General features: G+C 38.6%; 4 protein-coding genes across 10 annotated transcripts; 2 read left to right on the plus strand and 2 right to left on the minus strand.

Moving 5' to 3' along the window:
* Positions 1-244: 244 nt before the first annotated feature.
* On the plus strand, positions 245-4,256 carry LOC104752198 (uncharacterized). Of its 2 annotated transcripts, XM_087493054.1 has the most exons (6): positions 426-569; positions 745-987; positions 1,176-2,638; positions 2,849-2,969; positions 3,164-3,223; positions 3,472-4,256. In XM_087493054.1, exons 3-6 carry the CDS (start codon positions 1,260-1,262, stop codon positions 4,093-4,095), a joined length of 2,184 nt encoding a protein of 727 aa, XP_087349180.1. In that variant the 5' UTR covers positions 426-569; positions 745-987; positions 1,176-1,259; the 3' UTR covers positions 4,096-4,256. The 2 variants fall into 2 exon arrangements, with proteins under 2 accessions (XP_087349179.1, XP_087349180.1); XM_087493053.1 differs by having other exon boundaries at positions 245-569; positions 745-2,638.
* A 1,247-nt stretch (positions 4,257-5,503) lies between these two features.
* On the minus strand, positions 5,504-5,845 carry LOC147925998 (uncharacterized). The gene has a single exon (XM_087492834.1). The coding sequence runs from the start codon at positions 5,843-5,845 to the stop codon at positions 5,504-5,506; it is 342 nt and encodes a 113-aa protein (XP_087348960.1).
* A 392-nt stretch (positions 5,846-6,237) lies between these two features.
* LOC104752199 (GLABROUS1 enhancer-binding protein) lies at positions 6,238-7,713 on the plus strand. Its single transcript, XM_010474273.3, has 2 exons — positions 6,238-6,783; positions 6,864-7,713. Exons 1-2 carry the CDS (start codon positions 6,535-6,537, stop codon positions 7,512-7,514), a joined length of 900 nt encoding a protein of 299 aa, XP_010472575.2. The 5' UTR covers positions 6,238-6,534; the 3' UTR covers positions 7,515-7,713.
* Positions 7,714-7,733: 20 nt separating this feature from the next.
* On the minus strand, positions 7,734-19,236 carry LOC104752201 (protein TIC236, chloroplastic-like). 6 transcript variants are annotated; one of them, XR_015584292.1, is made up of 23 exons: positions 16,989-19,236; positions 16,526-16,724; positions 16,386-16,445; positions 16,053-16,157; positions 15,604-15,744; positions 15,348-15,410; positions 14,964-15,194; positions 14,793-14,876; positions 13,937-14,094; positions 13,335-13,845; positions 12,873-13,043; positions 12,708-12,767; positions 12,310-12,432; positions 11,704-11,979; positions 11,489-11,554; positions 11,183-11,314; positions 10,157-10,963; positions 9,749-10,029; positions 9,229-9,485; positions 8,849-9,120; positions 8,576-8,767; positions 8,214-8,486; positions 7,734-8,109 (listed from the first exon to the last, which is right to left on the minus strand). XR_015584292.1 is itself a non-coding variant. In XM_087491208.1 (23 exons), exons 1-23 carry the CDS (start codon positions 18,893-18,895, stop codon positions 7,963-7,965), a joined length of 6,387 nt encoding a protein of 2,128 aa, XP_087347334.1. In that variant the 5' UTR covers positions 18,896-19,135; the 3' UTR covers positions 7,734-7,962. The 6 variants fall into 6 exon arrangements, 4 of the variants coding, with proteins under 4 accessions (XP_087347334.1, XP_087347333.1, XP_087347336.1 ...); XR_015584293.1 differs by having other exon boundaries at positions 16,391-16,445; positions 16,989-19,083; XM_087491208.1 differs by having other exon boundaries at positions 8,882-9,120; positions 9,325-9,485; positions 16,989-19,135.
* Between the last annotated feature and the right edge of the window lie 262 nt (positions 19,237-19,498).

A 19,498-nucleotide genomic window follows, 5' to 3' on the forward strand; every position in this document is an offset into this window, starting at 1 on the left:
CACAAGACCTAATACCTATTCGGGTTTTATGAAATCGGGCTTTTTCTGGATGGGCTTTTTTCGAGTTCGGGCCGGGCTGGGTTTTTTTACCCACCACAACATCCCTACCTATTCTTACCAAAATTTTGGGAGCTTGCAGTTTTGAGTGTTGGAGTAGTACTCTGTTGGATGTGAGATGATGAAACAAAAGTAGTACATGCGTGTTTTGTAGTACAAAAGAAAAGTACTGCACACTGAAATCAATGAGTAAGTCGGCCCATTATTGATCCAGAGTTATTATACTGTATGTCAGTCCAACCATTAATTTAATTTCGGCCTCATAATTTTTCCTTTTTAAGTGCAAAAGAAACTACGTAATGTAACGGGACTACGGTCGATACTAGGGACAGTAAGTTTAATAGATTAGAGATAAGGTTAATAATAGAGCTGACATCTCTCTCAGACTCCTCACTCTCACATTCCTCTTTAGGGTTTTTTTTTTTTTAATCTTCTTCACTATATCATCACCACTCATGGTATCTTCCAATCGCCGCCTCTGAGATCTCTCTTCCAGTTGCTTATCAGATTAGGTATACACATTTAACTGTTTACACATTGATAATGAAGTAGATGCTTGTATTCATATCATTGCCTTTTGGTCAAAAATAATCCTTTCTTTCTCAAAAGTATCATCTAAATCAAATGTTTATTGAAATCTTGAATCTTGACTGAATTGGTTTTTTTTGTCATTTTTCCTAATCGCAGCCTTTGTTTTGTGCTACATTGCTTTGCCTGTTATGTCCAACAATGTCTTGCCTCAGCCTTTTATGCAAATGGGTCAATTCATTAATGTCCCTACTATGCCAGACCTGATTTGTAATCCGGATATGAGATTGTCACAACCGATTTGTAGTCCAATCTCTGGTGGGAGTCAGGATTCTCATGTCATGGTGCCTAGTGTTGCTGCTGGTTTAGGATCAGTTAACATGGATACAACTATGTTACTTGGTAAGCGAAAATCTCCGTTGCATCCTTCTGTGCAAAATAAACGTATGGTACTACCTATGGAGCATCGACCACCATGGGTGTCTGCTCCAATGTCTGTGGAGTCATCTTCTGTTTCCCCCAGAACACAGTATTTGCCTGCATCATTTGTTACTAATAATACTTCTGTTATGTGTAATAAACCTGGGAAGCAAACTGCGAGGAGAAAACAGAGTTCGCACAAACCGCTGCCGCTGAAACCTCAGAACGAATCATCTGGAACTGTGAGGTCTAAGATGAGAGATTCTTTAGCAGGTGCCTTGGCAATGGTACAGTGCCAAATGGAAGTTCCTACGGAGTCGAAAAGGTTAGATATTGAGACTGCATCTAATCCTCTCGAAGTTCATGTTAGTGAGCCATTGCCAGTTGCTTCTGGAGTTGATGTCATGGTATCTGATGGTAGCACCGCAATGCTGAACCTCAGTGATCCTATTCCTGTTGGAGGTATCTCTGATCAGACAGAGTTGCCAGAGATTTTGACTACCAAGCTAAGTGATGCCAAAGAAGAAGCTCTGGCTGTTAAACCTTTTGCCGTAGACAATGTTTCATATAGTGACAATGTGTTTTCAAAAGATGATCTTTTGCAAGGGAATGACCTCTCTGGGGATCTTGAGTCGGATATTGAGTTTACAGAAAATTTTCAAAATGATATGATTGGAGCAGTAGCTAATGATAGGTGCCAGGAGAAATTGTTACTGGATCCACAAGTTTTGGCGTTTAAAATAGAGGCAGAACTCTTTAAGTTATTTGGTGGTGTGAATAAGAAATATAAAGAGAAAGGAAGGTCACTCTTATTCAATTTAAAAGACAAAAGTAATCCTAAACTCAGGGAAAAGGTTGTGTATGGAGAAATTGCAGCTGAGAGATTGTGTTCCATGTCAGCAGAGGAACTTGCTTCAAAGGAACTAGCTGAGTGGCGACAAGCAAAAGCAGAAGAGATGGCTCAAATGGTTGTTTTGCAGGACACAGAGGTAGATATTAGAAGCCTGGTAAGGAAAACACACAAAGGAGAGTTCCAAGTGGAAGTTGAACCAATGGATAGTGGCTCAGTGGAGGTCTCTGTTGGATTAAGTTCGCTTGACTGGTTTCGGCCAAAAAATAGTAAGAATAAAACCCCAACCATCACTAAAACACATGGAAGCAAGAAGGAATTGAACGGCTCTGATGAGGGCATTAGCCCCAAAAAAGGAGTCACAATAGATGATGAGATGCAGGCTGCCACTGGTTCTCTTCCTCCAATCGTCTCTCTTGATGAATTCATGTCATCCGTAGATCCATCGTCTCCGTCTTACTCTTCGTCTCCAGATACTGAGGAAAAAACTTCTGTTTCAGACAAGCATGATGCAGAGGCGGTTTTAGTTTGGACATCACCCAAAGATAGAGCTAATGTTGATTTTGGTATACCACCGATTAAGGCTGATGTATCATCATTAGTTAAAGCTGAGGCATTATCACCTATTAAAGCTGAGCATAGTGACATGGTATCGCCAAAGCCTTATTCTGATTTGAAATCTGAAACTACTTCGGTTCTCATACCTGATGGTGAACACGTATGGGAAGGTGCACTCCAGCTGGGTACTTCTTCTTTGAGCTCTGTCATTGGCAGTCTAAGAAGGTTTGTAATCAATGGTTCAGTGAGTGGTAGCAAACCTATCTCAATATATCTTATTCTGTCTACTTTGACAAATTTGGATTTGCATATTATTAAAGCTTTCTTTCTCCTGATTGGTCAAAGACCCTTAACATGTTAAACCAATTGGTTTATGTCAAAGTCCATACATTTGTTGACATCACGGTTACCAACCTGACTTTTTACACTTAACAGTGGCGAAAAGACTACTACTAAGGAATGGCCTATGTTGCTTGAGATCAAGGGCAGAGTCAGAGTAGACGCATTTGAGAAGTTTGTTCGAGAGCTCCCAAATTCCAGGAGTCGTGCTGTTATGGTATTATCTAACGTTTACCTTATATCCTGACTCTACCCGTTTTTGTGCACATTCATAGATAGCTGTCTGCTTGGTTAAAATAGAAGTCCTTGTTGTGTCTGATAATTGTTAAGAGTTTACACATTGTGTTTTGAGCCCTTGCAAAAACTCTATTATCCATCGTGGGTATTATAAAGCTTGGTTTTGTGATTCAGGTTGTGTCTTTCATCTGCAGAGGGGAGTGCTCAAATACAGAACAAGAAAACATTGCCGAGGTATGAGTCCTAGTAGTTAATCAAGATTCTGTGTAGATGTGTTTTATCCGAAACAAAGAATCGATTAAAAACTTGATATATTTGAACCTTTTTAAATAAATGTTTGATTTAAAAATTGATATCTATACTGAAACTGAACCTGTACAAACTGATTGATTTTAATTAGGTTCTTGTTTTTCACGAACCAAGGTTATGTGGATGTCTGGATAAGTAACAAATTTGGGAAATGTGAATTCGTTTTTTCACAGGTGGTGGATTTGTACGTTAAAGATGAGAGGGTTGGTTACGTAGAACCAGCTTCAGGAGTTGAGCTTTACCTTTGCCCAACCGGTGGCAGAACTGCCGAGATTCTAAACAAGATTGTTCCGAGAAACCAACTTGATTTCTTGAAATCTTTAAATGATGGTCTTATAGGTGTTGTTGTATGGAGAAGACCACAAATTAAAAAAGCACCATTATATAACTCTCACAAGAACCACCGTGAAAAGGATTATTCATTAACCACACTTAATATTTCTCGTTACAATAACATGCGACAGGTCAACCATGATGATGTAGATGATGTGCCACCGGGGTTTGGTCCAGTGACCATGGCTCGGGATGATGACGATGACTTGCCTGAATTTAACTATTTTTCTGGTGGAGATGTAATCATGAACCGGACACGCCGGTCTGAATCTGTAAGAGAGCTTATTCAAAAATATGGAAAATCAGAACCTTTGTGGAACCAAAGTTTTAATGATGACAATGACATACTACCAGAGTGGCAGCCTCAACAGAGCCAGAGACTTGGCCTTAATGATGTTGATGGTGGCTTAGTGGTTAGACCACGTCATGAGTGGTGGCCGAATCATGCTGGCGGAGGATATTAGTTACATTTTTGTTTCACCTTAGCGATTTTGTTTTGTTTTTGTCTCTCAAGTTTGAAATTGTTTTCTATCAGTGAACTTTGAATTGATCATAAGATGGGTCTTTGTGGCCCGCTAATCTATTGCTCTTTGCAGTATAGTGTTCAATATATTTCTTTTGATCACTCCTAATGTTCTAAAGTTAATTACTAAAATTTAGTCACTCTAGTCAATAAAATGCAGAGAAAGAAGAACAAACGGAAGCGAACCAGAAGTATGCGAATCCAGCGGTTAAGTCGAATTATGTTGCCTTCTTTTTTTTTTGTACAAAATGTTGCCTTCTTCTAAAATTTGAAATGAGCCCTTTATTCTACCTTTCTAATATAAATAAAATAGATAACTTTCCTACTTGTTGAATTGTACACGTACGTAAATCCAAAAAAATATAAGGTTCATTAACTAAAATTTTAGTAAGCCAAATGACTAATGAGCTATTAATGATATAGTCTTCTTTCTTATTTTGAATCTTAAATTATTCAAATCGCCTGTAAGTCTTTTTAAAAAATGATCCTCAAAATTAACGAAATTGTTTGGCCATGGTACATTTGCACCACTCTATCACTCTTGGAACCGCTCTGGTGGCTGTGCTAGTATAGTTACTGTGTTATCACTAGATTCAAGTCTCCATCAGATACATAATACATTGCCTTGCCTGCTCTTCTTTGACAACTACACTCATCATCTAAAATAATAGTTGGTCTTCATTTTTGCACTTTTGGTAAAAATATCCCATAAATGCTTTAAAAAGGATGATTATAACTTGATTTTCTAGATTAAAAGATAATGTATTGTTTGAAAGAGAGCAAATCTTGCTCAATTAAAAATTTTGGTCTGCCAACAGTTTATTAGATGTTAGAAAACTTTACTAGAAAATACTATAATTGACAAGAGAAATAGCATACTCCGAGTAAATGTAATTTTTGTCAAAATCTTTTAGTAATGCCAAGTATGCCAACAGTCTAGCAAGTGTCTACAACTACAACTGAGTTAGTGTCCCCTTTATAAATCATGCCAAAACAAATGGATTATTATGGATTTTGCTACTTTTCATTCCAATTATTTTGAGTATGTCATTTTTTTCAAATATTTTAGATTTACCACTTTTGCTCATTTTAAATATATATATTTGGAGAGTTCTCTCTCTTCTCTCTCTCAATTTTTGAGAGAGAAAAACTCTCATCTAGGGTTTCCTCCGACGGCTGGTATGTTCCGGCACGGTTGTCAAATATTTAAAATATATTTATTTGTGAATGTTTTTTTTGTTGTTAAAATACATGTTTCATAACAAATAAACTCAAACATAATATGTAAAATTGTGTTGTAAAATCTTTTTTTTTTTTAATTATTTTTGACAACAAAGGACAATATTGGCTCAAACAAGCCAATAGGAAGGAACATTGTTTACATAAATAACTAAGTGCGGAACAGTGCAAACATGTCGCGCCAAATTATCCGCTTTACCATTCTGAGAGCGAGTGATGTGAAACAATGAAAAAGAAGCAAATTCCTCTCTATCTGCCATTATGTCCTCCAGATAAGGCGTAAAAGCTGGCCACTCGGAAGGCGAAGACACCATCTTCACTAAGTCGGAGCAGTCGGTAAGAAAGACGACAGATTGGTGATCCGCTCCAATCATGCAGCGCATCGCCCAGATAAGGGTTTCAACCTTGGCATGAAGAGGGGATAGACTACGGCGAAGGTTGGCAGCTCCCATAGTAGGGGCGTCAGCTCAGGATGACATACAAAACCATCCTCTACCCGCATAACGATCTGTTGCTTTCCAAGAACCATCTACAAAACAAATACAACTCGACAAAGACCTAGAAAAACCCAAACCCCCGCTTCCACAAGGGCCAGTTGTATTGGTATTATCCGAAGCTAATATCATATCCTCCGTCTATGCCAAAAACCATGCTTTTGCCTCATCTTCCGCTAACCGTAAGATCGTAAGGGGGTTCGAATCCAGATTACTGAAAAGTTTATCATTACGTGCTTTCAATCTTCCGTCTTGTGTTGTAAAATCTTGAAAAATGACAAATCCGTAAAAGTTTGGCAAAAAATGACAAAATCCACAAATACACTAAGAAATGTGGCTTTTTCATAAGTGATCCAGAAATGATATATACTATAGTCTTATATGTTAATTTACTTTTATTACCCATTTTCAAATTGTTTCTGACCAATTAAACTAGTTTCCCAAACGAGTGATTCAAGAGAGGTATTTTTACTTTTTATCTCGGTCTGGATATTATTTTTACTGTTTTTAATTTTTTATTTTCAACGAGTGGCTGGGATTCGGATTCCTCTGTTGAATGGGGTTTCACAAAAATTGGGTAGCAGTGGTGGATTTGACGAATGTGATTTAGGGTTAGGGTTTTGTCTGCATGCCCCCTTACTCGGATCATGGTGTCTCCGAAGCATCTAGAATTATATTCATCCGGTGGTGCTGCTGACTCCGACGATACCTTCTCCAAGCAAATTTCACCGCGGAATCCTTCCTCAAAGCGTGCCGCTGCTTCCGACGCAGCAGAAGAAGAAGCGACTAAGAAAAAGAAGAAGAAGAAGAAGAAGAAGAAGAAGACGACGACAAAATTGGGTTCGCCGTTGTTCATCCGGATCTGGAACGAGGAAGATGAACTCGCTGTCTTAAAGGTTCCTCCTCCTTTTACTGCATTTACTTATTGATTGGATTGTGTATTGTGATTCCTGAAACCCTCATTTCAAATTCTCAGGGATTAGTTGATTACAGAGCTAAGACAGGGTTCCAAAGCAAAATCGATTGGGATGCTTTTTATCGTTTCCTCGGAAGTTCAATCGCTGAGAAATTCTCCAAGGAGCAGGTTTTGGGTAAGATCAGGAAGTTGAAAAGGAGATTCCTTGTTCACTTGGAGAAGATCAATCAAGGTTGTGATCCCAAGTTTACTAGGTCTAGTGATTCTGAAGCCTTTGGGTTTTCCATGATGATTTGGGGACAAAATGAAGTTGGTCATGATGATGATGATGGAATGGATAAAGAGATGTTGAAGGACCAGGAGGAACCCTTGAATGGGGAAGAGATGTTCAAGGCGCACGAGGATGTGGCTAATACTGAACGCTTAAATGAGAATGGGGCAGCCAAAGTAACGGAGACTGCTGGAAAAGAGAGTCATGACGATGATGATGATGAGTTATGCGCTGTGCGAGATGCATTTGAGACTGTTATGTCGCAAGGTTTAAGTGGTTATCAAAAGAAGCTGCAGCTTGAGAAGCTGATGAACATTGGAAATTGTAAAAGAAGAGAGTTGAGCGATGAGTGGAAAGCGTTATGTGTTGAGGAAAGAAAATTGAATATCAAGAAGCTCAGATTTTCAGCCAAGCTTGCAGAAGCAGCAAATGATGGCTAGATGAAACCAAGAAGCCCTTTTCGCATTCTGTCGTGTTTAGTTTCCTAGTAGTCATAAGTTTGGACTGTTCAGTGTAGTTATCTTTTGTTCTGTTGCTGATCTACGTGAGAAAGTTTTGTGTAAAATAATCTAGTTTCTCCTGAAGTATCCACATGAATCATGTCCTTTGTTGGATATAGTTTGGTTACATATTCCATAACATCTAGTGGCACCAATCAGTCAATGAAGTGTCATACCATTTTATATTCACTAACAAAAGGTATTTACAATGTAATTTTACATTTTTTAACACTAAAAAGGGGCCAAAAGAAGTGAACAAAGAAACACCTGACCAAATAATAAAATAATTTTTCTTGTCGGTAGTCACCAAACCCAGCAATTCACAATGGCACTTCCTCTGCAACAAACGGCTTATCCAGATGAATCCGACAGAGGAAGAAACAAAGCTTTAGTCTTGTGATGTTGCGGAGTATTCAAAAAGCAAACGTTTTGAAGGTGCAGATTGCAGAAGGACACGCAAGCGGCTCGTGAGCTGATAGATAAGTGTCCATTGCATTGCCATTTCAGAATCCTTCATCTGTCTTACCACAGAGGCCTGTAGAGATAAAAGACAGCAAGAACCGGTTGGTACTTATTTTGGTAGTTTTAAAATGAAGTTGCAAATGGAGAAGAGAGAAGATCTATGTGTTTATGCCTGACCTGAAGACGTTTTCCAAGCTGCACTTCAACTTCTGTTCCAAATGATATGTTGCTTGCCAGAGACTTGAGAGGATCCACAGTTGGATCAACAGAGAGTAAACTTGGGATTTGTGGGGCATACACCAGCCTCCATCTCGCCTGACCAAACTCTCCTTTTCCTTCTATCCTTGGCATTATGGTTTCAAGTGTTGCGGTTGCAAGTTTTTTAAAAGCAAGTTGTCCATCTCCTTCTAATATAGATTCTGCTAATTGGCTCTCAAACACCTTTGCAGCCTGCGAGAGTGAGATTAAAAACAGATATTTCATCAAGAAAAAAAACGCAACAACATTTCCAAATTTCAGCTCCATTTTAACTTTCTTACCTCGGAAGGTGAGAGAGCATCCTGTTCAACAGAACGAGTTGAAGTCACCACAAGTTTGTCCTGCCAATTGCTGGCACGACTTTGGATCCTAAATTGCCATTCTGAACCAACTAAGGCTAAATCTAGTTGAGGATCTAGTCCATGTTCAGGCTCAAATTTTGCAACGTTGAGATGCTCCCTCTTCAAACGAACCTGTGTTTAGAAAACAAAATAGATGTTGATTACTTGAAGACAGCTTGGCTTTGCAAGAAATTATGGAATGATTGAATTTACCACATAAGATCAAAAGAGATATTTAGACAAAACCTGAGTAGCCACAAGATTAACATCTCCATTCTCGAATGTTAGGACACCCTTTGGCTTGATAAATTTTGGATGAGCCATGCCATCAAGTTCAAGCTCACCACTAACAGCAAAATTAAGAATTAAAGGATATACTATCCTCAGCTCTGGTCCTAAAACAAGTTTCATATCACTCAGACGGATGTCCATATTTGGGTTCATTTTCACTTCTTCAATCTCCTTTTCAACAGAATTTGATTTACCTGTTGCGGGCAAAACAAGCAGAGATCATTACAAAGTTTTACCTACAAAGTCAAGATACTAAAAAGAAATAAAAATCATAGAATTTTGCTACTATATAGATAAGTTACCAGCAGACTGGGAGAATTTCATCCCTGAAGACGCCCGCTCTGTACCAAAAAATCGAGCAAAATATCTTGAAGAAACAGCTTGATTAATAGCAGTACCTGGAATCCTATATTGATTGGCTGCCAATCTATTTAAAGGGGCAGCTCCACCACCCTTATCATGAGGCAGATAAGCTTCTCCTTGGCTTAATTTAATATTCCCTGAAATAGTTGGCTGCAACATTGATCCAGTAATTTGCAGCTGAGTATCAACCTGCCCACTGATATGGCAACAGGATAACTCTCAGAAGGAATTAGAAATTGTAATAAGCTCAGTAACATGAGTCTCGAAGAGAAGAATGGAAGAAACCTAGACGATGCAGTATCTCAACATGCGGTTACCAGAAGAGGAAAAAATATAAATTAACCAACAGTGATAAGTATGTACCCCTCAGGATATATCAATAGTTAAAGTAAGAAAAATAAATTAAAATTATGAACTACAGGCTTGAAAAGATTGACAGCAGCGGTGATTGCAGAGTACCTTAAAAAATTCTTTGCTCGTACTTCTAGAACTTCACATTTGAGCTCTATTCCATCACCAGTAGATGCTTCATTTAATCGAAGGGGAAGATTTCCTTTAACAACCAGCTTTCCCCTTCTACTTACCCTGCTTTCTAGTGAGGTGATGCACAACCTGTTTGACTTAACATGTAAGGTTCCACCAAAGTTTGTGAGAGGTTTACGGAGTACAGGTGAAGAGATAGACGCCCTGTGGAATGAAGCAGACCCATCAAGCACTGGATGCTCTACTGTACCTCCGACCTGCTCAGCAAATAGGTTATGCGTAAATGAATTTGACTTTATATAATGTTTGAAGACATGGATAGATCAATTTAACTATCTTACAATGTAAAGACAACATAACAAGAGGTTAAGCAAATTGGCCAACCTGAAGCCTGATATCCGCATTTCCTTGGAGCCAATTAGCATAAGGAGATATGGCTGTCAACAAAGTCATTCCCCCATCCTTGATGTCTGCCTCCAGTCTAACTTCTCCTGCATCTAAAATATTCCAGTATAAACCCTTGAGACTCTCAGCTAATTGGCTGTCCCATCCCTCTTCGCTCCTATCCCTTGAGGTTCTCTTCTCATCATCTTCCTTTTCTTTTGCCCAGCTGGGGATTTTGACTGCACCACCTCTATCGGTTTCTCGATCTTCCCCCTCAGAGATACTTTTCTGCGAAAAGCTAACAGGAACACTCCCTTGTATATGCACATGACCATTTTGGACAAATGGTTCAAAGTTGGAGTTGAAAAGAAAACGACTGTTAGATGTAAGAGAAGCAAAAACTTCAGCTCGTCCAAGGTCTATACCACCAACCGCGCCATCCAATAATCTAACTTGTACATCACATTCTGGTTTTTCAAGACTCCCCCTAAGATCTCCTTCCATGTGCAAAATTCCTTTGATTGGTGACAAGAGTTTTCTCAAAGAGTGAACAAGATCAGTAGCTGATGACTCAACAACCTCAACCAAGGTAGGTATCAAACTGACAGGGAAATTCAGAACAGCAAAATGAAGATTTGTTTTTGGCCCCAGTAAGGTCCCATCTGCATGCAGTGTAGCGTTTCCTTTTTGAATAAGCATCTCCTTAAGACGTAAACCATCATCATTGCTATATGAGCCAGTAGCCAGAACACGCTGTGTTTTGTAAGTCCCCCACTCCCAGTCATCTCCATGGAAGTCGAATTCGGCCTGATATAGATGTACGAGGTAAACGTTTAAACAAGAGCACCACTAGAAAAGTTTACTTAATTATCCCAGTCATGTTTTTGTTTATTTTTTCATTTTTAAGACAGCTGCACACATCCCCTTGGACTAGAATGCTCATGAAAACCAATTTGGAGTCCCTTTAGATGATGACAATGTTTATCCTTTCATTCTAAAAACGACATGACAAAGTTATGTTTATACCAAGGTGTCTCCATTGCCTCCACCACTAGCATCCAGCGAACCATGCCAATGACCTTTGAGTTCAGCTAAACCTGGAAGACTTAGATCTTCAAGAACGACTTCACTTGGTGGAGTATAATACCCACGTATCTCCTGATTTCAAGGAACAATGAAATTTACTATGGGAAAGAAATAAATAAAGAAAGAAAGAAAGATGAGCCTAATAGTATCTACACAGTTCTTTTATGTCATTATAGAATCTGCTTACTACCTCCGAAGCCTGTTAGTTACTTTAGAATGAGAAAGACATCATATTTGGTATATTACCTCTAACAAGTCTCGAAGATTTTCAGCTTGTAGACAGAGATTTTGCACACTTTGAATAAAAAGATCCTGCCATATAACCAATAAACCCACATAATCAGAGGCATCCAACTCAAAGAGTATATAAGAACATGCAGGTTGAATTTCTATTAAACAACCATTTAGGAATATGGCTACTCACAATATAAGCATATTATTTAGCAATAACATTAGCCAACCTTTGATCTTGAGTGAACAGCTGGATCTGTACTTCTTGAAAGAAGCCTTGCGAGAGGAAGCATCTCAGCAACCTCTGCCTTAGGCACTTCAAGTCTCATTCTCCATCTTCCCATGGAAGATATAACACTTCCAAGATGACCCGTCATGGCTCTCATTAAGAAACTGCCAGCTTCCTTCTGACCAAGGTCTCGGTCACGGGAACCCGGCAATACATATTCACCTTGAAGCTCATACCGGCTATTGCTTTGTTCCAGAATAGTTTTCTCAACAGTGATCTTCAGTAAGAAAGATAAAGAGGATTAGCAGAAATATCATTATGCATATTCTCATATTGCCTTCACTGGTAAAAGTATTAGTCAATTATACACAGTTTCATCTCACTATTACCTTAGTCTTCCGGACAACATGAAACACTTTAAACAAAGTAATCAAACATAGAAATGTGAGATAGGCTTTGAGTTTTTTATGGCCATATATATGGTGGCAAATGATGTACTATGAGATGAGTAAACTAGACAACATCGATATAATATCTCTAGTTAAATCTCTGCCTACACTATAAAATGATCAATCTATATGGTGGCATGTACGGTTAAACTACATACCACATCACCGCTCCATCTTATTGCAACATCTAAAGCTTCACCCAGAACTCCACTAAATTTTGGCCGAATTACAGACAACAGGCCATGTCCCCTTCGCTTCTGAAGATTTAGTTGAATCTCTGCCTACAAGTAAAATGAAAAGTAAGATATTATTGATAGTTATAACAAGATTTAGTTTCATATTCCTAAAACTAACTCATGATACTTGCAAGACGTGATCTTATGAACGTTTTATTAAGTGAGACTAATCTTCCTTGACATTGGTGTTACCATGCAAGAAAATATCCTAAATAAACTGAAGCTGATAATACAGTAAATAACAGCTGATAATAATCTATCTAGACTGAACCTGCACCCAGCACTAACACAGAATAAATAACTCATATGATTGTGTTTACCTTTTGAATCACCCCTCTCAGTGAGGCCAACTCCAACTCATCCAGTGGAAAGTTGCGTATCTGGGACCAGAGATGAGGACAAAATGTAAATTATCTGCAGCCGATTCTCCTTTTCTCTTCAAAAGATCAAATAGAAGCATGTTTGTAAACAAGAGAAAGCAATACCTCCAAAGTAGCAGACTGTTGTGGTTGAAAACAAGCGTTAGCTCTTAGTTGTCCTTTTTGAAGAGAAAAGGAGAGTAACTTTCCACTTTGTACATTTTCGCCAGAATTAGGCTGTAGTGGACCTATAAAGTCTAGTGTAAGACTTTCATCAGGCCGGCCCACGGCATCAAGCTGGATATGCAATACTAAAAAAAATTAGTATAAAATTCATGGATTAACCTTTGTATACCTAACAATTATCTAGACGCTGTTCGAATCAGATATATGAGACCTACTGATACAGTTTTAATAAATTGACAGAAAAAAATTAAGAAAAAGCTTCAACAGTTAGAAATCTCATATCAATCACAGATCTTTTACTGCCAAACAGAAAGGTTTGTCACAAGGATAGCTGCTACTAGTGCTCCGGCTGTTACTAATACTGATGATATGGTTCACAGAAGCAAGAATTCAGTACATTACCTTAACATGATCACGTGAAACGCTCAAAAATCCTGCTAGTTGAGGGGCCAAAATCAACTGATTCAGCTTGAGACTTGATATGGAAATCTCACCATCGAGGCTAGAAATTGCATCTGCATCTTCATCTTCAGATTTGCCTGACTCAACATCTCCATCTTTTGTAGTGCTGTGTTGTTTTATCTTCCCTAGAAATTTGATCCTTCCTGTTGCTTTTAAATGTGTAGGTCTTGGCGAATCAAATGGATAGGAAGAGACCAAGCTGAAAAACTCAAAACCACGCATACGTAAATCCAAGTCAAGCCCCTCAACAACAAATGGCATGGCCTCCCCTTGGGCAAAGTCTTGGTGAGACAAACACTGGTCTTGGTATGAGGTATCTAATTTTGTGTATAAATCAAAAGCAATGGATGATGAATTGACAATAATATTATCATGTGATATCACAATATCTCCCCGAGCATCAGTTAAGGAGCCATCAGCTTTAGGTGCTGCCCATTTAATGTCAAACCTCCTGCATTTAAAATTTAAATGAGCACAATAAGACAAGCACACACATTAATGAACACTCCATATGGCCCAAGAGAATGGCAAGGGAATCTTACGGTTTCAAGAGGGCACCAGAAAGTTTTGTTTCCCCAGTTAAATCACCCAATTTCAGCAGCTCAAGATTTAGATATTCAGGCATATAACGATGCAAAACCTTATCAAAAGATATGTTTCCTGAAAAGTTCACATCCAGTGCGGTATCATCTACCTCCCCCTGTAAAATATACCTTAGTCAGCATAAACTAGAAAAACAGAAACACAAAATGATAACCAGTAGTCCAGTACTCAAGAACAAACAAAATGCTAAATAAGATGATGAACGAAGACATTAGATTTTAAGATGTTATACATATTGTCCTTCAGATTAATTAGGGGCGATAAAACTGAAACTTCCATATAATCCATAAACGAAGGGAGACATGCTGATCTTTGTGAGACATAACCATTTTCCTACAGTTAATAAATTGAGTCGATTATGATGGAAGGCATATTCCTACAGTTAATAAACTGAGTCGATTATGATGGAAGGCATACCATATGCTCCATTCAGAAGAAGAAAAAAAAAACAAATCTAAGACACAGTTACCACTCATGCCTACACAGGTATTACACATGCCTGGTGAAACACACAATCACAACAATTTATTTGGATGAAATATGGGACTTGATGCAGTTAAATGATAAACCTAATAGGCTATTCATAAAATCAGCTGGAAAGAGTAAGCATGCATCTGCAGATCCCTCAAGAGAAACTCAAGATTGAGCCACATATCTTGGTCATATCGCCAAGCTCACTGCTTGGTGTCCCGTTTTCCCTCAGCCCAGTACTCACCCAACCCAGACACACTAATGTTGCCACGTCAATTGGCGTAGGATTATACTAGGAATGGTAGGTAAGTCAATACAACATACCTCTGGACAGATCCAAGCATTCCCTGCTCCACGAATCTCCCCACCATCAACAAGGGTAGCTCTAATACCATATAAATCAGCAACCTATTACATGAAATAGGCTAATTTGAAAATATCCGAAAAGTTAATTCATACCTCACAGAGATGGAAACAGACAAAGAAATTACTTACACAGTTGTCAGTGTTAAATGTGAAATTAGCAGAAAGATAGGAAAATGGAACACGGTCAAATGCTGCAACAGCACCAGCTTCCTTGTTTTTAAGCATTGCCTCATATGCCAAAGATGAAGGGAGATCTGGAGACAAATAAGCTATCTTCCTAGATACCATGCAACTTCCCACAAAAACGGGAGCATCAAGCGGGCCTTGACAGTTGAATACAGCTGTAACAGAACCAGCTAGCTGCAGGCCAAGATAAGAAAATGAATTGGGACTAGACAAAGGAGTTACGCAGAAGCAAAAAAAAAAAGAAAAAAAAAACGAAATGAAAATGCATATAGCGTTATATAAATGGTGAATTTTAACAGAACAAGCAGAATGCAATATTAATTATACCGGGAAAACCAAGGGCTTCATCTTGAACGTTTTCATCAAAGCATTAACTTCCACATAGGGAACCTAAAACAAAATAGGGACAAATTAACAGCTTTGATGGGGAAATTAGGAAAACACATCATGCATTAAGATGAGGATAGTCATCCAATGTAGCGAGAATATTGACCCACATCAAATCATTTCGTTTAGTCTTTGACTGGTAATCTAGATAACAAAAATTGCTCTCTAGATTAGGGGTTCACATAACAAATGTTACCTGACACATGAGATGAAACTCCCCGTCATCAGGATGTATACCGAAATCTCCAGAAGCCTCCAAAGGAACCTTTCCAAACCAACCATTAGCATTATGAAGGAAAATGCGCTGGCCCCGGAAAGACAGACTAGCTGAGACATCCTGTAAAAACGAAATAAGATTATATGAGGCAAAAGGTAGCCTGAGTGGCTGAGTCAGCAACTGTAACCTTGAGCTGACATCTTGCGTTTACTAGCTAAAGATAACGACAGGAGAAGCATTATGTCTTAGGAATTACATGGAAAGCGTAAAACCCAAGATATATATATATATATATATATATAGATATTGAGAAAACATAGTAAAGCGTAAAACCCAAGATATATATATATATATATATAGATCTTGAGAAAACATAGTATAGAAACATGAGAAAGCATATTCAGGATATATTAAAACCCAAGACTTACAGAAAACCATGAAGGTGCATCATTTATATGAAAGCCTAGTCCTGTGACATCAAGTTGGCCATGTAGGTTTGGAAATATTTCCCCTCTAGACATACACAGATGAACCTGCAATGCAGTAGACCAAGGGAAAGCCAATATTATTTCGGAACTTTGCTCAGACCCCTCAACTTAGCCAGTGGTATAGTTGGGCATATTTAACAGCTCGTAGAGATGTTGTACAAAGAAACTACTAGAGAAAAAATGGAGAAGTTAAAAACATAAAACGTAGACTGATAACGAAAATAATAAATTTCAATTGACTACGAGGACACACAGTGGACATTAGAAAAGCACCTCACCAGTAGCTCTTCCCTTAGACCACTCAATTGGAATTTCTAGAATTCTTTCAAAAATCTGCAGACATGTAGAAGTATGATAAGCCAACCATTACAACTGATACCAAGCATACGTCATCTATTCATCTGCTACCTTACCGGGACAAAGAAGTTGGTGACATTTAAATTTGCATGCCAGTTCTGCTCAACAGTATCAACAAAAACATCAACGGACAAAAGCCCACCATCTTCAGATGTTACATCTGATCTCCACATATTACAGTTTCCACCAAGTTGCACATACACACGACCATAGTGATTCTGAAACTTAACATGTCCATGGACGTTCCTCATTTCTCTACATAATAAATGTTGTTTACCAAAATCAGTCACTTTAAATCTTAAAAAGACCTCATCCTCACTCAGCTTGAACTATGTAAATAGAGATATTAAGACCATACTGTTCTCAGAGGATAGTATAGGGTTTGATATTCACTTAGACTGACGCTAAAAGTAAAAATGTTATGCTACAAAATTGATTATCGAAAGGTGGTGGTAAAGAGTAAAAGAAAGGCCTAAATGGCGACTTAAACATTAGATTTACAAAATAAATGACCCTCACCTGGGCTCTGTATCGCCATACGCTAATAGAATAAGTGTCCCAGCTTTAAACTGTACAGAGTCAAGCATAACTGGTAGTGTCTTCTCAACATAACCAGCAGGGAGCTTCTCCAATCCATCACTCAAATGAGAAGCATTGTCAGTAGCATTTGGATCTGCCCCTCCTGTTAACTTCTTAGAGGAACCAATTAGACTATTAAACACCATTTCCTTCAACTTTTTGCTCCATGGCCTAGTAAAACGCTGATGATTTGCTACATGTTGATGCTCATGCTTTTTGAAAGTAACGTCACGACGTTGATTTTCACTTCGATTACCATGTGGAACATTGTCCGCATTCTGATCCACAACATTCATAGATATATCCCCTCTCTGATTGCTTGAAGTCTCAGATTCAGCAGAATTCACATCTTCACCAGATGGGCTTCCTTTAGTTTGTACGAGTGCACAGAGTATTTCAACAGTCTTAAGGAATGGATCACATGATACAGTGAACTTGTCTAACGTGGAAACCTTTTTTACACCAAGGAGCCTTTCTCTCCTCCCTCGGTAATCTTTCCCACCCAAATCATTAGCTAATGATTGCTCACCATACGGCACACAACGATCATATTGATTACTGATTTCTCTATCACCTTTAACTAATAGCATATCCAAACTCAACCCATCATAATTTGTTGATATCACTGAAGGCTCCTCAAGCTTTTGTTGTGATAGACTATGGAAATAACATAGAGCTGCTGAAGCACTACGCTCAAGAATTCTCTTCTTGGCACTAATATTAGACATTGAATTATTATGTGATTTTGAATTCCACTTGAATTTGTACTTCCTTGGGACCTTTAACACTTTGGACAAGAACTTGAGCCCTGAACCAGGAATTTTTATGCCAAATGATTTCTCCAATTCAGCATGCTTCACGTCATAATCAACACTTGGGTCCATGCAATGTTGGTCTGCTGAATGCATCTTTCCATCCATGCAAATAAAGGAGTTGGGATTTGCTATTTCAGTAAAAGTCCTATCGTGCCTCACCGCATTATCTTTAGCTTGAGAAATATCTTTGCAAGGGACAATATAGCCCATCTCTGCAGCTTTTCTTGCATTATTATCCCTTTCTTCATCCCAACGGATCCCTGCTTCCTCCCTTGAAATTCTTCGAGTTCTGGTGCGAAAATCAATCCCTTCTTCAGAGGACAAATGGCTTGGCAAAGTAGCATCAGATAGAGGTATCCCTAACCATGTAAAATCTTTCTTTTGCGCAACCAAAACAGTTGGATTACTTAGAATCGCATCAACCACTATCTTCCCCCTCCTAAGACTAGCAAAAGGACGGACACAAATTTTCATAGTCGGAACCTCACCACAGGAAAATTCTTCACAATGAGAACCAATGGAGCTCGCTTCAAGTGTTATGGACAATGGTGAAACTCTTCTAACCTTTCCAAAATCAACCTCACGCTGAATAGTCTCACTAAGCACAGAGCAAACTGATGGCAAAAGCTTAGTCTCCACAAAAGTACGAGCCTTGTTCTGTCCATACCACACCAAGAAGCAAACCCCAGAGATCACAGCAAAGAAAACAGAACACCTCAAGAAAAACAAACCCTCTTCCCAAACAGGAGCCAAAGACCTAACCAAACCCTTACTTCGTGCAAAAGGCTCTTTCAGACATTTTACCTCCATTCTACTTCTAGAATCAAGAGACTTCCTAAGCAATTGTACATTTTTCCCACAAAACTGAGAAAATTTGGCAACTTGGGCTAACCAATCATTCTGCTTCTTCTCCGAACATATACGCCTGCTACGAAACGCCCTTCTAGCAACATTGATTCTCTTGTCTCTGCGATTAAAGGAACCATGAAGCAGAGGAGTAGAAAGAAAAGGGCTTTGCAATCTCAAGCTCATTATCGCGCTCTCATCAGCTGGGGACCAAGAAGTGTGGCTCTTAGCCCCCTAAAGCTTCAGACTTTAAGACAACCCACTTCCGAGAATCCTGGCATAGGTTGAATGGTTTCTGAAGGTGTGGAAACTAGGGTTTCCTCTACTAAGAAGAGAATCGAAGAAGCTTACGAGTTTGTGTGTGTGCAGGTGATAGGGGAAGAAGAAGAAGGACAAAGCAAGCAAAGGTGCGTATAAATGTGGTCCGGTTTAACCGCAATTACCCACTCGCAATTTTGATAACGCCTGTACCAATATCTTTAAACCCGATTTAAGATTTGAAGAGATTTTAGTGGATTTATTTCAATAATTTATTGGAAAAATTTTAGTGGATTTATTTCAATAATTTATTGGATTTTCTTGTAACAAAATAATCGATAATTATCGGGGTATCTGGTGAGATTTACTGGTTAGGTTTCGTGAAACTTTTTAGATTGGTATATGGGGAAAACCAAATTTTAAGAAAAACAGCTACGACCAAATTTATCATTAGATAGTTTAAGGAATTACATTTACAAGTCTATAAATACCTTTTCTTGTATAAAATTTGGTTTTTCAAAGTTAGTCAAG

The sequence above is a fragment of the Camelina sativa genome, chromosome 16 (assembly GCF_030686135.1).
Source record: "Camelina sativa cultivar CO46 ecotype springtype chromosome 16, ASM3068613v1".
NCBI classification, from domain to species: domain Eukaryota; kingdom Viridiplantae; phylum Streptophyta; class Magnoliopsida; order Brassicales; family Brassicaceae; genus Camelina; species Camelina sativa.

Bases quoted from the DNA above. Each gene is read 5' to 3' on its own strand.
- LOC104752198 (XM_087493053.1), top strand. From the start codon at position 777: ATGTCCAACAATGTCTTGCCTCAGCCTTTTATGCAAATGGGTCAATTC. The intron at 2,970-3,163 runs GTATTATCTAAC...TTTGTGATTCAG, and splicing joins CCAGGAGTCGTGCTGTTATG to GTTGTGTCTTTCATCTGCAG. The intron at 3,224-3,471 runs GTATGAGTCCTA...GTTTTTTCACAG, and splicing joins AACAAGAAAACATTGCCGAG to GTGGTGGATTTGTACGTTAA.
- LOC147925998 (XM_087492834.1), bottom strand. From the start codon at position 5,845: ATGGGAGCTGCCAACCTTCGCCGTAGTCTATCCCCTCTTCATGCCAAG.
- LOC104752199 (XM_010474273.3), top strand. From the start codon at position 6,535: ATGGTGTCTCCGAAGCATCTAGAATTATATTCATCCGGTGGTGCTGCT. The intron at 6,784-6,863 runs GTTCCTCCTCCT...TCAAATTCTCAG, and splicing joins ATGAACTCGCTGTCTTAAAG to GGATTAGTTGATTACAGAGC.
- LOC104752201 (XM_087491207.1), bottom strand. From the start codon at position 18,895: ATGAGCTTGAGATTGCAAAGCCCTTTTCTTTCTACTCCTCTGCTTCAT. The intron at 14,877-14,963 runs GTAAGTAATTTC...TTCATGTAATAG, and splicing joins CATTTAACACTGACAACTGT to GTTGCTGATTTATATGGTAT. The intron at 10,030-10,156 runs GTTGGCCAATTT...TTTGCTGAGCAG, and splicing joins ATGCGGATATCAGGCTTCAG to GTCGGAGGTACAGTAGAGCA.